The following is a 25,791-nucleotide window of genomic DNA, read 5'->3' as shown; positions in this document are numbered from 1 at the left end:
ATTTTATATTCAGGCTTTACCTCACATTTACCTCATCTTAATGTGCAAGGAATGCAGGGCATATTTTCTGATTATTGTCTACCACTCATCAAAAAATGACAAGATTTCAAACAATTGAAACATGGCAAACTTGTTGCAAATATTACATTTATTTTACAATATCCCAAAAACATTTAGTCATGACTGCCTGAAGAATTATGAGTGCATAAAGTAGTATCTTTTGGTTCAAAATTTATATCCAGTTTGATTCTTTCATAAAACAATGTCAAATTAGTATTATCAGCCCAAAATAACTATCACATGTTACCAGTACCAGCAAACAAGCTACAGTGCAATTCTTATTAAAGCTGTAACTTTTGATAGCCTCATGACTTTTTCAAATTTCCATGACTGTTGTATTGCCCACAAAAAGGGCTTTTAAAATGATAAAGACATGAGAACAAACCTTCACTAGTAGGTACAATTTGGAAGGGATACAAAAACTAAAAATGAAAATATACTATTCATATACAAACCATAATTTATGATTTTACACCAGAGGAAGTGTGCATTTCATCATACAAAAGCAATAGTAGTAATATGTGCATGCCCAAATATAGTAAAACATAGCAATATTGACCCCTGCAATATACATGTCGCCACACTGTACCACTGTTATTATCATGGACAAGCCCAACAGGACACAACATTCTTCAGTTTCATGGTACTCGGCTCAATTGGCCTCTGTGTGTAAATAGATCATTATGATGTGCCAAGGGTATTAGTATTTGGTCCACTTTATGATTTCTAACCTTTTGCTGAATAGGCCAAGACACCTGGGGAAAAAGTTGGCACAAAAAGAACAATGAGAAAAGGGAAAAATGTGTCTATGACACTTAAAATATTCTTACAGGAAGCATAATCCAATGAAATCCAACAAAGGTGCAGTTGTCCAAGCTAACACTCAGAAATGTCCCATAACAAAACACCCATTAATGTGGATTCTTCTTTGAAAGAACTCTGCACACTTCCCCTTGTTCCTTATGATCCAAATAACCTGTGGAAATGGAAAAAATTCAGGGCCTATTCAAGTACTATCCCATTTATCAACAGTAATTTTTCTTTGACACCAACTTATACATATTTACATCTTTGTTTATTTTTTTATTTTTTAAAATAAATTTCCATATACAACACACAAATGAACAAAACAAACCTACAGTACAGGCCAAAAGTATTAGGAAATCTGTGGGTTTTTTTTTTGTTTTGTTTTGTTTTTTTTTAACCTTAAGTACAGAAGAATTCAGTTAATACATACACATTTATTGAATAACAAACCTTTAAAAAAATTCTACCTACATCAACAGCAAATTATGAGTCTTACCTTAAATGATCTTAGGCATGAACTTACTCAAAATAGCCTCCTTCGGTTTTAAATACAATAAAACAAATTACTTAAAGTCTGTTCAATCATTTAGCAAATTGGGGGGGGGGTTGGATTGGTAGTTAAAATTGACTGAAATTTTATCTACCTGAAGTTTTTTTAAACCACAGGTAGCCTAATACTATTGGCCTGTAGTGTCAGTAAAACAGGCACTAAAGAAATATCAAATTAGGTTTAGATATGCGGGGCCAACTAAACATATTGTGGCAAGGTTACTCCCCACAAGAAACTGCAAAGAAGCATTCAGTGCACACTCAGAAGGGTCCAGCTGATGGCCAGTAATGTTAACAGGAGAAGACCAGCAGATCGTAGTTGCCGTTTCACGGTAGTCAGGGCAACTGGTTTCACTGTAGTTGCATTGACTTCTTCCTGCAGTTGTGGTGCAGTTTTATAACAGTTTCTCTTGCTGATATTTGTTTTCAGCCTATTTATTTTCCTGTTCTTCTCCCGTTAACTTTACTGTCCATCAGCTGGAACCTTCTGAGTATGTACAGGACACTGCACCTGGAAATCTTAATCTTCTTTGCAATTTCTCACTGGGAATAACATTCTTACGACAATAAATTTACTTGGCCCTGCATAGCTAAGCCAAGCCTAACTCCTTCTTCTTTGCCATATTTCTTGCAACTTTAGTATTAGGCTACCTGTAGTTTAAAAAAAACTTAAGGTAGATAAGATTTCATTTGATTTAATTACCCCTCCACCTCCCTCCCACCCCCCACTTTGTAAAATGATTGGATATACTGCCATAGACTGCCAATAATCAATTTAATTGTAATTAAAGCCAAGGGAGGCTACTTTGAGGAAAATCATATCTAAGATAATTTTTAAGTAAGTCATCTTTTTGTGTTATTGTAGGTAAAAATTGAAAACTGGTTTGTTATCATGTGCATATATTAACTGCATTCTTCTCTGCATAAAGTTTAAGATAAAATAAAAAACTACAGGTGGCCTTATACTTTTTTACTGTATATCGGACATTAACTTAAAACTCCAGAACTACAGTCCTCCTTCACGTTAATAAACAGCTAACTTACACAGGCTTCAATATCTTGGCTCAAGCCCACTTGTGTGAACAAACAATTTCCTCACACCTCCATTAACTCATACCTATCTACTCATTTTTTCACTTATCTTCATCCTCACACATTCACACTTGTCTGCACCTATCCACCTCTCCTACACACGTACCCACACATCTGGCACACACACACATACACACACATCTTCGAATATATAAACATCACACAACCAGACAACAAGTAATTCATATTACACAGGAGTGGACCAGCGCACAAGTTACTCAACATACAACACACTACAGGGGGAAGGGGGGACTCGGGCAACTACACCATACTACATTGGTCTGTTAACCAATGATATACAATTTTACAAAGTGCAGAATAGTATTAACTAGTATTAAGATATATTAAATTTGAAGCAAACTGCAAGGCTCTTGTACGTCACAAAAATACCATGGAAAAAACAACACTTACAAAATCATGCAAAACATCATGAAGATGTTCCACAAGGCAATAAAGATCCGGAAATAACGTAGACTCAGAAGAAATTCTCTGATGTTGTCACCTGAAAAATATTACAAAAGCCTCAAATCTTTTGTGATTTATGGTCACCGAATCACACCATTTAAAAATGAATCCAAAGATAAGTTAACCACTGTGGAAAGCTACCTGTGGTGGGTCCGCGAGGTTCATCACCAAATCCCTGGGAATCCCTTTTTTTCCTGAGAAAAAGATTTTACGCTCATGTTTATTCACTCCTGAGTAGCAGTCACAGACGAAACAGCGAACTACATCACAACCACGTTCAACCTACCAGTTTACCATCAACTGTAAGGAATTAGACGTATACACGACGACGTGTACTTACGTAAATTAACTACCCAGTCAGCCATGTGGCTAACAATTTCGCGTTTTAATTGTGTGGTTTCATACTTACAATTTAAAATTTAACACGGCTCCGGCATTCATTAGCAAGGTCCTATAAGCCCAAAAAAATAAATGTCAACGTTCATCTCTGTAAATAGATTTCACACGTAGATAAAGTAGCGAAATTTAGACAGCGAACATGCTAGCGAACATGGCAAAACATCAAAAACTGTAACATTAGACAGCTAGCTACATTAGCATATAAAGGCAAACTTGATATTATTTTGATTATCTTTTATTCCTTGTCAATATTTACGTATCACACAATGATGAGAACGGAATTCAATGGCACTAACAATATATATTTACCCGAATATCAAGATATCGCCGATCATTTTGTCCGTCTTACTCTCAGCCAACCAAGCAAACTTACAGAATGCAACAACTTCCTGGCTACAATGATTGATATATTATTTGCACGAATAGCTGAAGGATTTTCCCATACCTGCAACACGATAACCAATAGAATTTAAGTAAATTCGTTCAGCCAAACGGTTGGGTGACGGCTAACCCGGAAGTTACCCGACGATTCTTGTCTCGTACAAAAAAGCATTAAACTGAAATGCCCAAATGCAAAATGTAATGCATAGCTGAATCATTAAACGTAAAACATGTTGTTCTGGAACGACCACAGGTTGCTACACACGGTAGCGCCCGCGCTTTATTAATGCGTAATGACGACCACACATATTTCGCTTCTTTTGAAACGTAACTGAGAAGCGAGAATGTTTATAAGGCCCGTAGAAGGTTCGTAGTTTTTGTTTTAGCCCAGAACACGAAGACAGCCGACTCTAATGAGCAAAGTCTTGATTGACGACCATAACTAGTTCATCAGCTAGACGTCTTACTGGCTGGTCTAAAGCAAAAAACTAGCACCCACAGCAGCCCGTTTTGGCAGTGGACACCCGTGTTTTTTTATGATCTTTTGAACCTGACTGATAAAAATATGTCACTTTTTGTGTATATATGCAAGGAAAATAATACATTTCCAAATGTTTTAAGTAGAAGTAGGCTACCAAAGAAAATACATAAAATAAAATTAGTCAAAGCCTAATTCATGTCGTTGATGTTTCAGATTAATTTCTTTTTTTAATCCTGAAAGCAACCACGTTCTTATACTGCCCACTAGAGGAAGATTTGGGATTGGTTTTTTGACCAAGTAGCCTAAAGAATACAGTGCCTCCCAAGTAAAGTGATGGGGAGCATAGTTTCTGCACGTGCCACTGTGAGACATTATCCTGGGATCCTGACTCAGTTTGATCTTTAAAGATCCTACCGAAATTTTATTGAAAGAGTAGAAATGTTGAGCTCAGTGTCACTGTCAAACTAAAAATAAAATATTTTCATCTCCACTGAATCATCTCCCTAGATCTACTCGGCCACACACTCATCTGCCCCCACACACACTCACTTCAGTTCCCCACGTCGTCGCTGTAAATGCAAATTCGATTTTCAGTTGGACAGGCAGCTAAATAAATTATTCTGGTTGACAATTAATAATAGTCATATGCCTTTATTTATACTCCTGTCAATCCCATCCAAGGCTTCAGCAAGGTTAATAGGCTACGAACTGTGGTGTGCCCCTGATACCAACCCAATAGAGTTTCTTAATGTAAATCAACAATTAGTTCTGGTCTGGCACAACGGGCTGCCTGACCCTTATCATATCCATGGGTTTAATCCCTGCCCCCTTTTCGCACCTCGTGACATATTTTCTATAATAAAATCTGCAATGACAAAATAACCTAAATTGCTGCGAGAATTGATAATAATCGTGGTATCTCACACAAGCCTTCTTATTCGGTCTGCGGTTGAACCTACGAAACGGTAGCATTGTTTGGTTGGATTCTGTTACAGGTTATAATTTAAGGTGTTTTACAATACATGGAAATTCTATCGATGGTTCTCGATCGGTTGTCCTGCTTTATATAAAATAACTAATATCAGTGCGATAGAAAAGAGTCTCCAGGGGCTAGTCGATCGTGTTTGCAATCGAAACGACCTAACAGTGTAATAATTCAAATCGGTGCTCCTTAAAGGCTTTGATGCGGTCTCCTAAGGGAAAGGGTAGGCTATTGTTTTCTGAAAATCGGGCTGCTGTATTTGGAGCAGTAAATGAAATTCGAAAGACATATATAAATTCCGATCAAGTAAAGATGCAAAATATTTTTATTTTATTTTGGGATAAAGTGGGAGCTCAGGTTTTCATGTTTTTCAACCTTAGTGCACAAATGCGTAGCTAGTCGCGTCCAATCGGTGACGTTCGGTAAATGGAGCTGACAAGCAAGAACACTTGGCAGAGAACAGTTTATTTGGCTGTGCAGATGAGGTGTATTTATAGGGAGCCTTGAGTCAACGAGCTTTTTACTCGTGGAGACTGGGGGCTTCGCGGCGGGACGCAGGACTAGGGGCATTTGATCAAAATATTGGCTTCATATATGCGGCAGTGAGAGAGAAAAATATATAAGCATGGACGTGTTGGGAGTTCTAAATTTGGGCGAATTTGCCCAATATTTCTCAAAAATGGCAATGTTTCCTGTTTTTGATGTTGCTTATTACATCGTGTCCATACTGTACCTCAAGTATGAACCAGGTCAGTAGCCTATATTCTGATGTATTTTAATTTTGTGTATTTTCATGAATACATTTGAATGGTTGCATGTAATTATTGACCTCTTAGTAATGTTTAATTTTATTTTGCTGTCAATGTCAAGTTTTATGTTTAAGGTAGCCTAGGTGTTGCTGATATATTCTAGTGGATGTAAAAAAGGAAATGCTGTTATTAAACGGTTGTACAAATAGTCTATATATCAGACAGTAACGCTTTACTTTCGTTTCATGTTTGAGTTGACTGAACATATTATCAAGGACTCCTTTAGTTTACCAGCGGTCCACGTTTTTTGCCCGGGTCTGTATGTGCATCCGAGTAGCAACCTACTTTTTATGACCTGGACATAGGTGAACTAAAAAAGTACGAACTCATAAATCTTTAGTCAGCTGTATTATACTGCAGGATGAGAGAAGTTTTAATTAATGACGTGTCTTCCCAACACGCACACATGAACAAAGTAAAAAATAAGTCATTTGCATAATGTTCTCAGTGAAATTTGATAGACACACAGCAACGTGCCTAAAGCTCCGCAATAAATAGAATTTCCTTAAATAGAGGGCAGCAAGCCCAGAACTCACACATAGTTAAAATAAGAGCTTGTCCATAGATGATACTGATAGAAATGATTGTTGGTGCTTGCTTGCCTGGCTCCATTTCTGTTGTTATTTTTCACGTCAGTTCTACCACAGTGCCTTCTTTTACGACCTCTCCATGTATACTTAAAAACTTAAACTGTCAAAGTCAAGTCTTGCAAACGTTTGGACCTACGGTAAACTATACTAGTCTAGGCTTTTGAGATGGTTGCAGATTTTAATGGGAGCGCTTCACTGACTTCAACACGACATTTATTAACCACCAACCACCTAAATACTACGGATACGACTGTTCATGACCTCAAAGTAAATTTACGAAAAAAAATCGTCACAATGGGCAATGGGTCGTGGGAATTGTGAGGCACTGTTGTCGAAATGTACGCTGTAATCTATGTATTGGTTCAATCTGACACACCTCCAATATAACATTTAAGTCATCGCATTTGGTGCATCAGTTTGTCATTTGATTAACAGGTAAATTGATAGTTTTCTTCATTGTTGAATTCACAGGAAGGTGTTGTGTGTTTGTTTAAATATTTTTCGTGTGCTATCGGGCAGTTTTAGTAGTACAAGATAGTTGTGTAGTAATGATCAAAGTAACAAAAATAAATCTCACTGAAATATGCCAGGAGCCACACACACACACACACACACACACACACACACAACCACTTTGATCTTGTGCAGGTGGAGCAGGATTTGCATTCCATTTACATTGTCAGCCCCTGATACTGCACCTCACACACTGTAAGACAAGTCTCATGAATGAGTTCAGGAAGGTGTTAAGGGTCAAAGGCTGAGCCGGGCCTGTCAGTCCTGAGGCCAGCCATGCAGTGTACCAGAGCCTATTTTTAGAGTGCATTTCAGGGGATCGTTTTTCTGTCAAACTGCCGGCTAATCGTTCCTCGACCAGGCCACACCTGTTTCTGGGGATCTGTGAAGCTTAGGAGTCCAAGCGAGTGACTCACAGCTCCTGATTTACATCTAAAAAAAATCACAGAAGCATATATATGGCCTTTGCATCAGAACAGCATATGGAGATCCCCCCATAAAATAAACTAACCCCCCAAACACTAACCCTAAACTACACCCCCCCCCCCCCCCCCCCCCCCCACACACACACACACACACGATTGTATACTTGTAAGTTAATCTTTTAAATATATAGATACCTATTTTGCTACTGGGATTGATGTTAGAATGGATTGAAATATAAGGAACGTGAAGCTGCTAAATAAAAATTATTATTATTTGTATTTTTCTTCAGTCTCTGATTTAGCTTACATAAACATATCTTTAGACCTGTCCCTCTGCTGCCTGACCTCTGCCAGTTCAAGAGAATGCAGAATAGCACATGTACTTTCTGGAAGCTCTGCAGCCAGTTTCTTTTCTCTACGCTGGCCTCCAGCTGAGCTGCCCAGCCTGTGTCAGTTATGTCATTTTTTTGTCGCTAGCACATGCACCCGATCAGCCAGAGGAGTGTCTATTATAATGAGGTGGGGAATACCCTGCTTACGTAAACCCTCCATCTGCAGCAGGATGAATGTACTGACAGACGCAGGGCAAATATGTGTTATGTGCGCTAATAGTCTCGTTGCATTTGTTGGCTGGACCGCACCAGCGGGGCCAGCCCTACAAATGTGAATGTCTCTGAGTAACTGAGTGACTGAGTGACTGAGTGAGTGATGAAGTTACACCATTGGTCGGCCGGATCATGTGTGTTAGGTCCAGCCATATACTAGGTTTTAACCTGGTCTTGTTTAATACAAAAGTCCAATTGTCAAGTAATATTGAAATTTTTTATATTTATCTACACACATTTATGTATTTTGTATTTGGGTTATGCATTTATGTAATTTCTCCTAAGAAATAGGAATCCATTTCTTGAAAATTTTTATTGTGTGAATAATGCTGTACAGGATTTTTGGATGTGGTAAATCATTATGGGACCCAGCAAACTCTTGTGCGCAAGCTTAGGACAGAAAAAAATATGTTGGAGGTTGACACAGGGGATATTTAAACAAAGCAATGTTTAAACAAATTTTGAGTGTAGGGAAGAGAGAGTGGAGATGAACAGTCTCATGAAGGGCTCTACCTCCCTCCTTGGGCAGTATTATGGCCAATTGTCTGCCATCCTGTGAGGCTCCTGGCCATAGTCAGCAAGGACAAGGTCAAAATTTGAGTGCTGACCTTGGAGAACCTTAGTGTTTAAACAGGTGCCTTAGCTGGGCACACCAGTAATCTTTATTTATGAATGAATTCATTTGTCTGTCCTATCTCACAAGTGTAATTTATTGAACAAGATATGAGTTGAGTTTATGCTTTGATATCAGGCACATGGAGGCTTTTTCGAGAAACAAAAACATTCTTTCCACTTCCCTTTTTTACCGCAAGTGATCAAGATTGAAGAAAACTCTAGTTAAACATGAACACTTATAGACAAAATGAATCTGTAGTTTGAAAGCTTTTGATGTCCTTCAGGGTCGGTGGAGGTGTCCCGCCGAAGTCCTGTGGCCTCTTGGCTCTGTGCCATGCTCTACTGCTTTGGGAGCTACATTCTAGCAGACATCATGCTTGGAGATTCTCCCCTTGACTACTTCCACAACAACAGTCACGTCCTTCTGGCCACGGCTGTCTGGTGAGCTTCTTCTTAGAATGCTAAATACACTTCATTTCTATCTTCAGTTTAATAGAAATGAAGTGATATTAATAATAGCTGATTGCAAGGCTATTGTAATATTGGAGAGCATATTTTGCTTTGTCTTTATTTTTGTAATAAATATGAATGTGTAGTTCATATTTCAATAAGCTTCATGAACATATTGCAAAATTGTCTGATATAAGTTGGCAACCAGATCAAGTTGGTATGCTGAATGTAAAGCCATAGCATATCTATCATGTGCCTTCTGCAAATATTGACACAGCACACTACATATGAGTTTTGAGCACAGGGAAGTTAATGTTGTGCAGTTCGTTACCACTGACCAAACAGGCGTGGTTTGTGTATTCAAGTTATTTGAAATGAGGCCAACCTTTTCCACCTTTTCCCCTTATAATTTTGATTTTATTACGTATATTAAATCACTACAAAATATTGAGTAACTTCTTACTGTCTTTCACTTGTAACACAACAACAACAGGTACCTCATCTTTTTCTGCCCACTCAACCTGTTCTACAAATGTGTGGCGTTCATGCCAGTTAAGCTGGTGCTGGTGGCTATGAAGGAGGTGGTCCGCACTCGGAAAATTGCTGCCGGCGTGCACCATGCCCATCATGCCTATCACCATGGCTGGTTCATCATGGTCATCACTGGTTATGTCAAAGGTGGGTGCCTCTCTTTTACCAAGCCTCCTCAGCCAGTCTCCCGGCACTCTGACCCCTCGCTCACTGGAGCAGGATATAGACCTTTCTCCTAATTATCTCTCCTTTCTATTTATATCTTTCACAGGCTCTGGAGTGGCTCTGATGTCCAATTTTGAGCAGCTGCTGCGTGGAGTGTGGAGACCCGAGAGCAATGAAATTCTGAATATGTCATTGTGAGTGAAAGCCCTGGAGCTTTTAAGGTTGTGCTTCTAAACAAATACTTTTTCCATAATCTTCTGGAGACTGAAGTACTTCTCCTGTTCTTATTAAAGCAGATAAACTGTTGTGTATAATCTCTGAGAATGACCGAGATCAGAGTTTTTTTTTAAGTGGACAGTTAATGACCTTATAGCAGTGTTACTTAAACTATGGGTCGAGACCAGACCTGGATCAAATATGTATTTGTTTTGGATTCAAATACTTTGCTGTGCTCTATTGATCTTGCCTGGTGTAATGGCCAGCAAACATGACCAGAAGGCAGGGTTTGCACTTTTTGAAAGTATTTAATTGGTTCCAATTCACCAGACAAGATCAGTAAAGCATAGAAAAGTATTTGAATCCAAAGCAAATGCGTATTTGACTCAGGTCTAGTCGAGACCAATATCAAGTGGATCCCATAATGAGTCTGTAGTCTACTAGGCTGTGGTAGTATGCGTATTTGATGGGTTTTTGAAAGGTACTAAATTTCTAATTTGGGTCCCATTATTTAGATGTTTAAGAACTAGTGGCTTATAGAATACTTGTTCTTTCCAGAGGAAAAGTGCTTTTGAGGGCTGGGAGTAATGTGAATTTCACATGAATGTTGATTTCAGATGTCACATGGAATTGCTTGCTTTTCCATATGTTCACTTGAGAGGGTCATATCAGCATTGGTTGACTACTATGTCACTTTCTCCCAACAGCCCAACTAAAGCAAGTCTGTATGGAGCCATATTGTTCACCCTCCAAGAATCACACTGGCTGCCTGTCTCCAAGAGTGTCCTCATCTGCCTCTTTACTTTGTTCATGGCCACTTCCAAGGTACGTCCAGACATGCAGAGCAGAGGGATTACAACGATGAACTGTGTCATCATTCTGGCATCAATGTCGTGCGATACTGAAAGCACTAGCTTCATCCTAAGTAACTAAATTAGCAGACACCGAGTGTTAGTCATTCTTTCTAAGCCCGCTCTCCGTCTGCCTAAGACATATTGCTGAAAGTATGTAACCCCTGTGCATTCTTGCTCAGGATCTGACCCCTGCCTGCTAAAACTGTTACGCTGTGTTCTAGGTGGTCATGACTGCCCGTCACTCTCACGGCTCTCCCTTCGCCCTTGTGGAATCTTGGGTATGCCACTTGCTGTTTTTCTCCCCGCTTGGGGGCGCTGAGGATGCCCACGACCATCACCACTCTGCCCCCGCCGCCGCTCCCGCGTCTCCAGCAAAAACCAAGGAGGAGCTGAACGAAGGTACCCGCAAGAGGAAGGCCAAGAAAGCGGAGTAGACGACAGGTCACGCCGACGGCTTGAGAAAACGTCCTCACCACCACCACAAACAACGACAAACCACAGCAACATACAGCATCCAGTCACCCTCCTAGAGCCAGCGACCTGCACTGAACGTGGTGCCATTTTGCGAGAGCAAGTGGACTTTCCCATTCCTTCATAAGGGAGGAGGGGCAGTTTGGGCTTTACTCTGTGAAGCGCTTTCACTTTGAGCAAATGATGCTTTTTTCATTAATAATATCCAATATTAAAATGCTGTAAATAGCTCACCAGCATTTCACTGGATGAATGGATGTTGAAACAGAATGGCAGTAACCCATTGATTTCTATTTAATTATTTATGTATTTATTTTACATAATTGTCTCTTGAGTTCAACAAAATGTGGCGGTCACTGTAAATCCATTTGGTTTGCTCAGCTTCTGTAATTCAGCTCGCAAACAACAAGTCTTCTTATAGAGTGATTAAAAATGCGTATTAAGTATAGAACCCAGCTGAAAGTCCAAGAAACAACCATGATCACAAATGAACATAGGGAGAAAGCACAAGACCAGTCTCCAACCTCTAGACTGTACATGGAAGCTTCCTAGAGAACATGAAGATAAGGTCAAATGTATATCTTAAAAAAGACAATAAACTCATTGCCTTTGAAGGGTTTATACAAGTGGTTTTTAATTCTTCAACTTACCATTTTATGTCATTTAAAATCTGTAATTCACACTGTATAATATATAGAGGCATCAAAACAGAATATTGTACATAGTGTAAATGTAAATCCATCCTGTTGGAATTAGAACAATACTACTGTGTACAGTTGGACTTTTAGATACCCATGTTTCGTTCATATTCCATTATTGATGTATGCTAATTGAATCTTTCAAAGCATTGTCAATTTGTGATATTAAAACAGGGAAAGTTAACGATGGCAGACAATGACCAGTAAATCAAACGGTTCAGATTCAGATTCAGATTCTTTATTATCCATGGAAAGATATGATCACCAGAATCTGGGATACATCACGTACTAGAGGAAAACAGATAGTATCAAAACTGTGTGAATGCATCAAAGATTATACATTGAGTCCAATGCAGATATACAGTAGTGTGTATCAAAATGGTACTGTACAAGCACACACACTACTGATAAGGACCGCTATTGTTTCACTACCTATAAGAACAGGTGCACTTAATGTTATTTTTTCAAGTTGGTGAAACGATTTTTGGTCAGAATCAGGGTTTTAACATAATCTGTAATGTTCCTGGGGAGGGGGTAATGTGCCTTTTCATTTGTGTGAAAAGATCCAAATTGCCAAGTTTCCTAAGTTTTGCTGTGCCAACCATGTACAAAAGATAATAATCAAAATACAGCTAGAAACAGATGTCATTCTTAGTAAATTGCACATATGGGGTCTTTACCGTTAGTTATTGACATGTCTTCCTTGTCAGTAGCCAACAGACTCTTGGAAAAAACAGTTCAACAAATCTACCAAAAAACCATGTTTTGATATCTATGTTATTTCAACACGGTATATTGTGGATATAAAATGTGGATGTGTTGCACCTATTAAGCTGTAGCGCATCATATTAATATTTTCAAAGACGTTCTCTGTAAAGCATGTAAAGCAAATAGCCGTTTGTATAGTCATTCATAACAAATGGTATTTTGATTAGAGGCATCTACTGCAAACCTGATTAACCAAAAAGTGAAAGGTGTGGTTACAGTATGCTGGAGTGTAATGCAGCTGAACAGAATAGATAATGAATGGAGATGAGCTGTTAGAGGAGACCACGCATTTACTGGGCCATAGCCACATAGAAGGCTGGCAAGTGATAGTTGAGAAATGAAAATATTAAGTGCTGCTGGTAGCATTGTTTGTCCTCCATTTTATTTATAAAAAGCACCTTGTCGTATCTTCCAGATTTCCTGCATTCTTTCTTCCTTTCCAAGACCAACAAAGAAGTACAGGGCAATTATGTGGAGGAGGTAGAATGGGAGACCTACAGACTTTATGAAAGATTCAAATAATTATACTTGGCAGTATCTACTGCAGTTGACACAGAACATTACTATCACAAATCTTTGATTTTAGGAATTTAGGGGATACATAAAACATAAGTACACATGTCTATGTAATTAAACATTCAGACTATTTTAATATCTTTTTTCTGCAACCAGAATACTGTAGAAACCAGGAGGAACATCTGGTCTCACAAAAGCTGCGGTAGAAAGTTGAAGTCAGAGTGAAATTAGACTAAAAGGGAGCAGCAGTAATTAAGGCTATTGTCTTGTTTGTTTTCCTTAGTTCGCTGCCATTTGTTGCATGGTTAATGAACCACAATGGATGGACCATTCAGAAGGTCACCAACTTTTAGCCTTTTAACCCAGTAGACCTAACAGCAGTAAAAGACATCACAGATCACATGGTCCCAACATTCTTTGTCTTTGGAGAATGTTTGGGGTCTTCTTTCATTCATTGCAACAAAGATATTCATCTAATTTAGCCAAATTTGCCATGATTTGTGGTAATTGCAAGAACCAACAATGAGAGCTTAGGGGAATCTATAATGACTTCTTTTTAAGCCAGTAAGTCACAAAGAGGCAAAAGGTTAACCGTAACCCATCTGGTTGTACGCCACACTGAATTCCGAAAGCCTGTGCTATTCTGCTGCAAAGGCTGCACATACAAAACAAAAGAGTTGAAAATGTTTTTGAGGTTTCATTAACAAACAACAAGAAACATTGACATTAACAAGAAACTTAGAAAGGCTAGACTGCAAAAAGTTATACTTTTTTACTTTCTGGATCGAAGCCTGGCTATATAAATGAGTAACAAGAGAATAAGTCATTTTTTTGTTTTGTTTGTTTTTTCCAGTTGATCACAAAAGCTGAAGAGATGGAAGGTACACATAGATGAGAGAAAATGTGAAACAGACAGGAATCTCAGGGGTGTGTGAACTGGAATTCTACCAACATCTGCATATTCCATCACTGGCAAACAAGATACCTACACACTGAACCACCAACGCAAATGCCTTCAGCTTTTCATGTTCCAGTAACTCATTCTGGAGAGTCAAAATATGGAGCGGACTTTAGCTCACGCCACCTCTTCACAAAAGCTGTTTCAGCTGGATGAAGGCAAAAAGATTTTCTGTCTTCCTCAGTACCCCTACAGTGATCTGTCTTTATAAAGCTCTTGATACACAGTTCTGTCTGGAGAGTTCCCGATAATAAATAGGCTGGATAGCACTGAAGCACAGCAAAGTGCAGCTCTTATTGAACCAGCTCACAGTGACATTTAATTGTGCAGGAATAATAACTTACTAAAAGCTAAGACATTGTATAGGCACTTGTATGTTGATCAGGATCAAATAATCTGCTAAATGCTTAAATGTAAGCTGGTTGTACTTAAATTGGTAGAATACAATTAATTAGGGGGGAAATCAGTGCTATTTATGAACTGAAAATGTTGATATTTACATAATTATGGCACCAGAATATGTTTTATGGTGGTAGTTATTATTTCCTTCTCCAAATTACATCAAAATATTGTTTTTTATGTATTACGTGCATTCCTGATTTCTCAGTGTTGTGCAACAAGAGCGGGAAAGATTTCAGGGTATGAAGCAGGAACCCACAGTGATGTCATTCGTCTGTTAAGGAGGTATAAAGGGAGAGAGGTGAGGAGCAAAGTTTCTCAGAAATACAGCTCTTCGCAGGCACCCCAAGACCACATCAGGAAAAGTCTCTTTCCAGCTCAAACACTGCTGCCAAGTCAGAGCGAGACCCCCCCATCCCCTGACCTCCCTTGAAATCCATTTCCCATTCTTTCTCATCCGAGAGCCTGCGGAACAGTAAGATTCAGACATGCTGAAAATTCTCATCTTTATTTTTGCTGTAAATCTGGATCTTCGGATAGTGTCTGGGCAAAGCAGAGGTATGTATGTTCAAAGGAAACATTTTCTATGACGTTCTATGAAGTAATAAGTGCATGGAACATTTGAAGTTTGGTCATATAAGTATGATAGCTGTACTGTTGAAAATGCTGTTGCTCTTGATTATTATTGCTGTTTTAAGTCGAAATTTTTTACAGTTGTTCTTTTTTTTTTTTTTGTTTGTGTGAAACACTTCTGTTTACTTTTTGTATTCTCTAGGTACTATACAAATTGATATTAATGGTTTACATTAACATGGTGCTATATATTTTTATTTATTTATAGTACTTAATGTGGATTAATTGATTTCCACATAGTCAATGCTTGCTCTTAATCAGAAAAGGAAGGCGACTTAAACCAGCATTTTAGATGGAAACGTATTTTTTAATTTAAAATGTTCTTTTATATGTTTAAATATATTTATTTAAAAAATAAATTTAGTTTGAGAGTTTTAACAGAATTTTCTGTCTGAAATTTCAGAAAATGGTATCAATATAGTTCAGTTATAGAGTTCTGAACCACTTTACTCTTGTGTCATTATCTAATTAAATGAGAGTTCAACCTATGCCTTGATATTATAAATGAAATTTCTTTGGTGAGAAATCACACCGATTAAATTAACCACCAAGTTGTATTACTTTCGTTGAAAAACTTTGAAGTCCAAAAATTCTTATGCACTGTCACTTTTTTTCCGAGCCTGAGCTTTTATTCAAGCCAGTCATTTCTCAGGAGCTTTCTTTTTCCTTGGAATTCTTTTGGAAAACACTGATGCTACTAATGGAAAGACCACACTTCCTCTTCTTCAGGCCCAGGAGACTTTGATATTCAACAGCTCTCCGGGGAGTTAGAATGTCAATAAATAGAGTCATTTGGAGTGACAGGGGAGCTCTGTCACACCGAGTTAGCCCTTGTGCCTGGACAAGAGGGAGCAGTTTACCTGGCTCAGTCCCCAGATTCTGTGCCTGCAAATGTTCCCCCAGCAGGACTCCATCACCAGCGATGCCACTGGCTGACTTGCGGCCGGAATTTTTCCAAATCACCTGGGGTGATTAAGCACATTATAAATCATTAGTTTTAACATTTCCTTCGATATATACAGTTGTACTTATTTATGTAAAAGCCAATAAAGGATTGGGGATGTGGACATGATAATTGACAACTTTAAATACAAACTTACCTCATGCGTGAAAGCTGTTCTCAGGGTGACAGCGGCTGTAATTTTCTATTGAGGTGTATTTGCGGACCATAGGCAGAGAGTAGGCAGAGACCCATTACTGGTAGTAAAGATGATAAATGTGCAGAGCATGATGCAGCAAAGGACATCTGTGCACTAAATTCAATCCTAATGCCTGTGGTCTTCTTTGTTGACTTCACTCAGAGAAAGAGCTGTTCTTATGGCTTTATTCCAGAGAACTGTATGTGAATATGTAATGCAATTAAGTTAAGAGAAAGCTTTTGAAAAATTATTTGAACAAAAATATCAAATCTGCACCACAGTGTTATATACCATTGCAAAAATATATGTAATATATATTTATCAACTTTTTTCCTGTGAGGAATTATATTGGTTTTCAGGCCAGCGAGAACTGTTATAACTGAATGAACTGTATAAATTAACGTATGTTTTCTTCACTGAAACCAATTGCATATGTCAAATACAGATGATGAAATCATTAATCAGATAAAGGGAACCAATCAAGCTCTCGCCGAGATCAAAGAGATATTGAAACAGCAGGTAAGCAGCTCATTTGCATTCTAAAATGTTAAGTGAGTTCTAATATTTATATTTTAGTGCTAATGTTCAAATGAGAATGACAGTGGGGATCCAGTGCATTTAATAGTTTTTATTTTTTATTTTCTTGAGGTCAAAGAGATCGTTTTCCTGAAGAACACGGTGATGGAGTGTGAGGCCTGTGAGTATGGTTCCGTGCAGTGCTTCGCTGAATTTAAACGCATTGTCAATAAGAAACCTACTTAGAATCTGCTTTTCATATTTTTTTTTCTTTCATTGTTGTAGTTCCCTTTTTGTACAGTAGATGGTGACATTGTATATAATTAAAGTGGTGTTGATTCACACACGATGAAAGGGGAAAGTCTGTTTCCACATAAAGTGGTTTGTAATTTCCTTCATGTTTTGCTTTGTTTAAATAATATAATCTCTAACTGTATACTCAATATTTCAAGCCTGCATATAAACTGCTCAGTTACATAGATGAGTGATCAGAGTAATGGTAACCAGGGCAACCAGGCTTTCTACATCTGAAACTGACTGGTATTGCAACACATTGTTGTGAAAAGAGTACTGCCTCTTTCCTGCAGGTATGAGCGGAGACCCGGTGGAGCCATCGCACCCCTCCTGTGACCCAAACCCCTGTCACCCTGGGGTGAAGTGCATTGAGACAGCTGGGGGAATCAAATGTGGTGCCTGCCCAGAAGGCACAGTGGGCAATGGGACACACTGTGCAGATGTAGATGAAGTAAGTTTGTTGGTGCCATTTCCAAAAAAAACAAAAAAAAAAAAAATCTGTGCATCACAAGTGCAGTTCATTACTTTGCTGCGATATTGACAGTGTATCGTGTTCAGTATCTTACTCCACTGTGATATTGACAGTGAATCATGTGTTCAGTATCTTACTTTGCTATGGTATTGAGAGTATCATGTGTTCAGTATCTTACTCTGCTGTGATATTGACAGTGTATCATGTGTTCAGTATCTTACTTTGCTGTGATATTGAGAGTATCATGTGTTCAGTATCTTACACCACTGTAATATTGACACTGCATTGATGTGTTCAGTATATTTCTCGGCTGTGCTATTGAGAGTATCATGTGTTCAGTATCTTTCTCCGCTGTGATATTGACACTGCATTATGTGTTCAGTATCTTTCTCTGCTGTGATATTGAGAGTATCATGTGTTCAGTATCTTTCTCCGCTGTGATATTGACAGTGCATCATGAAGCCTTGCCACATCGGCGTTCGTTGCATCAACACATCTCCTGGGTTTCGGTGTGGGCCCTGCCCTGCTGGCTACACGGGCCCACTGGTGCATGGAGTTGGGCTCTCTTATGCTACTGCTAACAAGCAGGTAACCAAACACAGCCTTCTCTGTGTTCCTGTCATACATCTACGTGTGTGTGTGTGTGTGTTTGCGCATGTGTGTGTCTGTGTGTATCCTTGTGTGTGTGTGCATACTTGTGTGTGTGAGTGTGCGTTACTTGTGTGCGTTCATGTGCATGCGTGTGTCCATGTGCCTGTGTGTACGTGTGTGTATGTATGTGTGTGTGTGTGTGTGTGTGTGTGTGCGTGCGTATGCATGTGCATGTGTGAGAGCATGCTTTTATGTGTGTGTGTACTGTATGTGTGCGTGTGTGCCTGTGTGTGCATGCATGTATGCGTGTGCGTATGTGTGTGTGTGTGCTTGTGCGTGTGCATGTGTGTATGTGTGTGCGTATGTGTGCGTGTGTGCGTGTGTGTGTGCATGCGTGTATGTGTGTGCGTATGTGTGCATGCCTGCACGTGAGTGTGTGTGTTTAACACTGCAGTAAACTCATGTGTCCTAATGTTGCAGCTGTCTACCAACTCTTCACAGCAGGCCTGCTTCTCTTAGCAGAACATACAGAGCTTTCATATTACCAGTCTCTGGTATTCAGTCAGACCTCATTATTTATTGCATGTTCAACAAAATTATGTTCGCTGAAATTAGGTTTGCGTATTTATTATTTTCTGATGGGCTTCATTATATTGATTTAATCAGAGGAGCAGCTGGCCTCCACATATTACAAATACAGTATAGTAACAAATTCCTCTTATGACCATATGAAAGGTTTTGTGGAGGCTACAGTTGCCTTTGATCTCATTCCCTCTCTCCTCTGAAGATCTGCACAGATGTCAATGAGTGCGAAGGATCCACAAACGGAGGCTGTGTGGCAAATTCCGTCTGCGTAAACACACCGGTACGTTTCCTTGTCATGAAATGAAGCAGTACTTCCTCCCCACACATGTATGTGTGTTTCTATAGGACACGTCCAGATGTCATTCCAGCTGTGAGAGCTGCGGCTGTCTGTGTGTCGGCAGGGCTCTTTCCGATGTGGGCCTTGTAAGCCAGGATACGAAGGGGACCAGAGGCGTGGCTGCAAAGCCGAACGGGCCTGCGGCAGCGGCCAATCAAACCCCTGCCATATCAACGCCGATTGCATCGTTCACCGAGACGGAAGCACAGAATGCATTGTAAGACCACCCATGCATCGCCACGATCGATATAAGCCTTCCGAATAGCAAAGGACTGTGCTATCATTGAGGCTCCATATATATGAATTGAGCCTCATAATCATTTCATAATCATTTAAGATCACCAGGGCAGGATGATGTGATATTTTTACTTTCACATGGCTCAGATGAAAGCTCTATTACTATATGATGTAGATTGCTAGCCAGTGAAAAGGCATTGGTTAGTTACTGTAAGCTGCAGTCTGTATCTCAGTTGCACAGCATCTCTGTACAGTACATGCAAACTGAACTCTGACTGATTGTTTTCCTCAGTGTGGAGTGGGATGGGCTGGCAATGGTTACTTATGTGGCCGTGATACTGACATTGATGGTTTCCCGGATGAAAAGCTGAACTGCCCTGAGAGGAACTGTATGAAGGTGAGATGGCTTTGTGCAGTGACCTTGAAGTAAAATGCATACATTCAGAACACAGATTTCAATGAGTCATAGTATATGTCATAAATCATAGGGCAAATTGGGCTGCAGTGTAGTATAATGGTGTGGCATCTGGGCTGGCAGGTTCCAGTTCTCTAATGGAATACAAATGGGATTATACCTTTCAGTAAAGAACTCAACCTTGCTTAGGTACATGGACTGTAGAAAGAGCTTGCATGTGATAAGTGTAAGCAGCGTACACTGCTCTGGATACGAGTGTCTGCTTAATGTCTTCATCGCATGTCATACATTCTTTATAACTGACTGAGGAGATAATAATGACTGTGCCTTTTCAGGATAACTGCCTGACGGTGCCTAACTCCGGCCAAGAGGACGCAGACAGTGACGGGATCGGAGACGCCTGCGACGATGACGCTGACGGCGATGGAATCTTGAACACAGAGGTCCGTCCAGACCCCTTTCCCTGACCACTGCTGCCATATTAAGAGCCAAAGCATGACTCACTGACAAATAAAGACAGACCAAATATAGCTACTCAGGGAGCTTCACAGATAGAGAATTGGTTACTAACTAAAAATAAACTTACTTTTTGCTTGTCACTTAATCACTCTACACAGTGTATCTACCTCATTACAACTGATAGCATAGAGTTAGAGCTTACTCTGGGGGGTGTGAGAGTTTGTGAATGCTCTTTAAATCTTCACAGACATCTTTGCGACTCAAATATACCAATAAAATTTGATTGAAAAAGGCAACAATAGGGCATTCTCTAACCGAGTCCCTCATTGGTAGGACAACTGTGTCCTGGTGCCCAATGTGAACCAGCGGAATGTGGATCAGGACGATTTCGGCGATGCCTGCGACAACTGCCGTCTGAAGGCCAACAATGACCAGAAAGATACCGATGGTGATAGCAAGGGTGACGCTTGCGATGATGACATTGATGGTGATGGTAAATATGGCGTCCTGATTTGCACATTAAACGATGGGGCAGTGTTGAATTGTGGTGGTTAAGGGTATGGCTTTTGAAATCTGGGAATTGGTAACCTGAAACATGCGTATCTAAATACAAGGAATTTAGACCTGCACAGACATATGAGTACAGGAGTCCTATTCAGCAATACCTATTATAACTACCACAATGACTATACAAGCTATAAACTATACACACCTACCACACCCACCCGCACATGCACACATGCACACGCACATACACACACAAGCTCAATCCCCGTGCTAGATTATCATCTTGGTTGATTCTTTCAGGAATACAGAACAATGTGGATAACTGCGTGAAGGTTCCCAATGCTGACCAAAGGGACAGAGATGGAGACAATGTAGGAGATGCCTGTGACAGCTGTCCGTATGTTCGCAACCCTGACCAGGTCAGTCTAGTCAGCCTGTGAGCCCAGGCCTCACTGTGGAGGTGTGTTATGGTGTCTGCCACCTGGCGGCCACTAGGGGTCACAAACAGTCTGATTTCTTCTTTCCACAGCTGGACGTTGACAACGATTTAATTGGAGACCCTTGCGACACCAACAAAGACAGGTATTACCTTCTTGTCTTCCGTACCATCATTTTAATTGAATTTAATTTTTTTTTTACCACAGGCTTTCCGTCTGTTGCAGGAAGTTTGCCGACTTTGGAAGGGGAGTTGTGGGAAAACCTTCCCAGACTCACGGTCTCTCTCCCCTCCTCTCCGCAGTGATGGTGACGGGCACCAGGATTCTCGGGATAACTGCCCAGTTGTCATTAACAGCTCCCAGCTTGACACAGACAGAGACGGACTCGGGGACGAGTGCGACGAGGACGACGACAACGATGGCATTCCTGACCTGATACCGCCAGGGCCTGACAACTGTAGGCTCATTCACAACCCCCTTCAGGAGGACTCGGATGGTCAGACTGTCCCTCTGTATTCGTCTGTCCTTACTTCTCTACTATTCTCTATTCGTACTCTCCTAAAATATTATTGTTTAATGCCTGTTCGTAATTTTACTGTTTTAAGGCATTTTATTCTGTATTATTCATGTTATTTATTATCAAATCACCAAGATAAAACATTTACATTTTTAATAATAATAAAAAATATAATAAAACGGCATGGTTATTTCAATAGAATTAACACTCGGCCAAGGCATTTTTGTTTCCAAATTCCTATAGAAATTCCATTTTAACATTTGTCACTTGTTTGACTGTACATATGCGGTGTTTGTAACACTGGCAGCCGTTACGTCATTTCATTCTTGCAGGAGACGGCATTGGGAACGTGTGTGAGCATGACTTTGACAACGACACGATCATCGACCCGATTGACGTGTGCCCCGAGAACGCGGAGGTCACCCTGACTGACTTCCGTGCCTATCAGACCGTAGTGCTGGACCCTGAGGGAGATGCCCAGATAGACCCTAACTGGGTGGTGCTAAATCAGGCCAGTATTGCTGCTAATCCACTTAAAAACCGATTGAGCCTAAAATTAGCATATATTCATTTTTACTAATATGTTTACTGCTGTACCACCAATGTCTAATATATTTTTTTCATTCAACAGGGACGAGAGATTGTCCAAACCATGAACAGTGACCCTGGACTGGCTGTTGGTAAAACCTAGAATCAAATAATATTCTTGTTACTGAAACAAACTCCTTTTTCCCATTTCCTGTTTTGCGCCAACAGAAATGGCAGCTCTTCTAATGAGAAACAAGACCAAATTCCCTATGTTCTTATGTGCCTTATTCGAAAGCATGGTCAAATAATAATAGTAATAATAATAATAATAATAATAGATTTGAAATTGCTAACAGATTCTCCAATTATTTAAACTAGGATCCTACATCAGAGACTAGACTAGTGGGCCGATAGTCTGCTGTTCTCACCACTACCCTCTCCCTTTACTCTGGCAAGGTTACACGGCATTCAACGGGGTGGATTTTGAAGGGACGTTCCACGTAAACACAGTGACGGATGATGACTATGCAGGCTTCATCTTTGGGTACCAGGACAGCTCCAGTTTCTATGTGGTCATGTGGAAGCAGGTAGAACAGATATACTGGCAGGCCAACCCATTTCGAGCAGTAGCGGAGCCAGGAATCCAACTTAAGGTAAAGTGAAGGGTTGGTGCCCAGTCATCCTCATTCCTCAAATACACACATTTACACTATTTATTTTAGACTGCAGTGAAATACAAAACAAAGGTCAAACATGATTAAATTCTGAGATACCTTAGATCTTGTAACTACTCAAAGTCAATATCCATATATCAGTTTTCACAGATTGCAAAATTGATAGATCACTCAGTTTACACAGTACAGAGTACAAAGTAAGGAGTAATGTAGGGTTACTGGTGAATGGGTGAAACAGTACCTAGTTGTTTTGCTTTTTTTAGGTACGTTGGGCAAAATGTTTGGCCAAAATGCCGTTCAAAACTATTAAAAAAAAATCGTCGCACACAGATTAGTGGATTCATAATTGACTTTAAGCCATTTCAAAATGTAAATAACGATACTCAACAAATGAGATATTTTCCCCCGCAGTTAACTCCCCATATCAGAGGCTTCTTCTCAATGTTGAAAGAAATTAGAAAATGGCCTCTGACTCCTCATTAGCTGTGCTTTCATATTGTCTCCAAGGCGGTGAAATCGAACACGGGGCCAGGGGAGAATCTGCGCAACTCTCTGTGGCACACAGGCGACACCACTGACCAAGTCAAGCTGCTTTGGAAAGACTCTCGAAATGTGGGCTGGAAGGACAAGACTTCTTACCGTTGGTTTCTGCAGCACAGGCCACAGGACGGGTACATCAGGTACGCGGGGCCTTGGGTTTCAATGCCATATAAATTATGTAAGACCACAGACATCATTTATTTATTTTCAAAATATCAAGTTTCCTCTGGTTTCCGTGTGTGCGATATACCGGGCTGGTGACGATGTCCGCGCGCGGATTGCACGTGATATGTCTAGGGTGCGCTTTTACGAGGGGACACAGATGGTCGCAGACACGGGAATCATCATTGACACCACCATGAGGGGCGGCCGCCTCGGCGTCTTCTGCTTCTCCCAGGAGAACATCATATGGGCCAACCTGCGCTACCGCTGCAACGGTGAGCAGCCCTCTTCCAGTCCCCTCCTCACACAAAACAAACGGGGGAAAGAGAGGACCGACCAACCGTCCGCGAAAGCGGCATGCTTTTACTTTAAATGTGAAAGTTCAGACAGTAGGGTAGCTCAGTGGGAGTTAAGAGCATGATCTCTAACTGGTATACACAGCAATCTTAAAGAATTCGGTAGCCTACGTTGTTGTCAAGGAAATGACAATTTTTAGCACTGTGCACATTTGAACAGGCTATTAAAAAAGTAAAAATCAAAGATCTATAATTCATAATATAACCAACCTTAAAGCCGACGTTTCCCTAAAAATACCAATTAATCGTTCTTGTTCGCCATTACCATCTTGTTAAAAAAATTAGAAATTGTGATTTCATTACTAATCACACAATGCAGCCGTATAACTTCAAATGTGGTGCATTTGGCACATACCTAGACACCTCAATCCCCGTGCTTCCCATCCCTTCAACAAATTACAGGTGGTGCAATTTTAAGGCTTTGCATTTTTATACAGAAACCCTGTAATATTATTTTCTTAAGCAGGTTAGATAACATGGTCATCATTCCTCTCCCATTAAATTGTACTCTCACATGGCTGTTTGTTCACCATGGACCAGATAATTGGGTAGTGATTGACGCATCCCTGCAATTAATTTCATTGTGTTAATGAGTGCAGAACTGGTCAAAAATGTCTATTCCGTACAATTGGCAACCCATAAATAACTGTATCTAACACAATTAATGAGGAAATGCGTGCTCCTAATCTCTGCACAGTAAGAAAGATCTGGTATTCACCAGCTGTAAACTGCAAGCATAGACAATATCAATTTCCCTTCACTGCACGATGATACATTGATTTGTATAATATAGTAATACTGAGGAAATCTAAGAGACATTAAGTAGGATACAATGGTGATGACATTAGGCATTTAGAATGCTGAAGTCCTTATTTCAGAGAATGGGTAAATATGGAAGTGGAGTAGATATAATTTCTTTGTAATTTCTGAGGATTAGGAAAGTCATTTTTCTCTAGAAGAGACAAGAAACTCCTGTAAGCAAAGACAGTGCTTTGACTTGTGTGTGTGTGTGTGTGGTTGCTTGTCGGCAGGGAGTGTATGCCGGCTGTGTCCTGACTCTGCACCCTCGCCCACAGATACAATCCCTGAGGACTTCGACACATTCAGAGTGCAGCAGGTCCAGCTGAAGGCATAATGCGGAAGGCGTCCTGATCGACGCGGGGGAAACGCCAGCAGCTCATTATGGAGCACATTCCATCTACCCCAGCAGTGCAGAACTGCCACTGCCCAGCCACACGGTGAAGGGTGGCCAAGCCAGTCTAGAGCCATCCTGAGCAGCAGTCACATGCTCTTCCTTTTCATGCCAGTTTCATTCCACAAGAGATTCTATTCCTTGTGAATATTCAGTAAGGATAAAGGTAGACTTTCGGAAGATACCTACCTGTACTTTTGTAACCTGGACTCTTTCATGCCAGATCAGTTTCCTCTACAATTAGGGAACATATCAAAAAAACACGATATGTCTGTGGTCATAATGGAACTATATTGGTTATGTATAGAACTTGATGAATAAAATACCCAATCAATCAAGGCTATTTTAATATTCCTTATGTTCCATAACAGCACATATAATCCAGCCTTATTCCCCAAATA

At 40.0% G+C, this 25,791-nt stretch overlaps 3 protein-coding genes across 3 annotated transcripts; 2 read left to right on the top strand and 1 right to left on the bottom strand.

Annotated features, from left to right (window-relative positions):
- Positions 1-130: 130 nt before the first annotated feature.
- On the bottom strand, positions 131-3,811 carry smim7 (small integral membrane protein 7). The gene is made up of 5 exons (XM_064331495.1): positions 3,682-3,811; positions 3,383-3,424; positions 3,115-3,167; positions 2,920-3,010; positions 131-1,036 (listed from the first exon to the last, which is right to left on the bottom strand). The coding sequence occupies exons 1-5, from the start codon at positions 3,705-3,707 to the stop codon at positions 1,021-1,023; spliced, it is 228 nt and encodes a 75-aa protein (XP_064187565.1). The 5' UTR covers positions 3,708-3,811; the 3' UTR covers positions 131-1,020.
- Positions 3,812-5,473: 1,662 nt separating this feature from the next.
- tmem38a (transmembrane protein 38A) lies at positions 5,474-13,333 on the top strand. Its single transcript, XM_064331489.1, has 6 exons — positions 5,474-5,965; positions 9,058-9,214; positions 9,717-9,901; positions 10,026-10,113; positions 10,843-10,960; positions 11,211-13,333. The coding sequence occupies exons 1-6, from the start codon at positions 5,842-5,844 to the stop codon at positions 11,421-11,423; spliced, it is 885 nt and encodes a 294-aa protein (XP_064187559.1). The 5' UTR covers positions 5,474-5,841; the 3' UTR covers positions 11,424-13,333.
- Positions 13,334-15,102: 1,769 nt separating this feature from the next.
- On the top strand, positions 15,103-25,728 carry comp (cartilage oligomeric matrix protein). The gene is made up of 19 exons (XM_064331485.1): positions 15,103-15,357; positions 17,017-17,090; positions 17,220-17,268; positions 17,675-17,832; positions 18,304-18,441; positions 19,232-19,309; positions 19,431-19,583; positions 19,896-20,000; positions 20,354-20,461; positions 20,811-20,970; positions 21,285-21,403; positions 21,514-21,566; positions 21,724-21,917; positions 22,271-22,449; positions 22,570-22,618; positions 22,923-23,119; positions 23,648-23,820; positions 23,978-24,117; positions 25,275-25,728. The coding sequence occupies exons 1-19, from the start codon at positions 15,288-15,290 to the stop codon at positions 25,331-25,333; spliced, it is 2,256 nt and encodes a 751-aa protein (XP_064187555.1). The 5' UTR covers positions 15,103-15,287; the 3' UTR covers positions 25,334-25,728.
- Positions 25,729-25,791: the final 63 nt, after the last annotated feature.

This window comes from Anguilla rostrata, chromosome 4 (assembly GCF_018555375.3).
Source record: "Anguilla rostrata isolate EN2019 chromosome 4, ASM1855537v3, whole genome shotgun sequence".
In the NCBI taxonomy this organism is placed as follows: Eukaryota; Metazoa; Chordata; class Actinopteri; order Anguilliformes; family Anguillidae; genus Anguilla; species Anguilla rostrata.
Note: the sequence above shows the minus strand (reverse complement) of the source record. Positions and strands in the feature narration are given on the sequence as shown.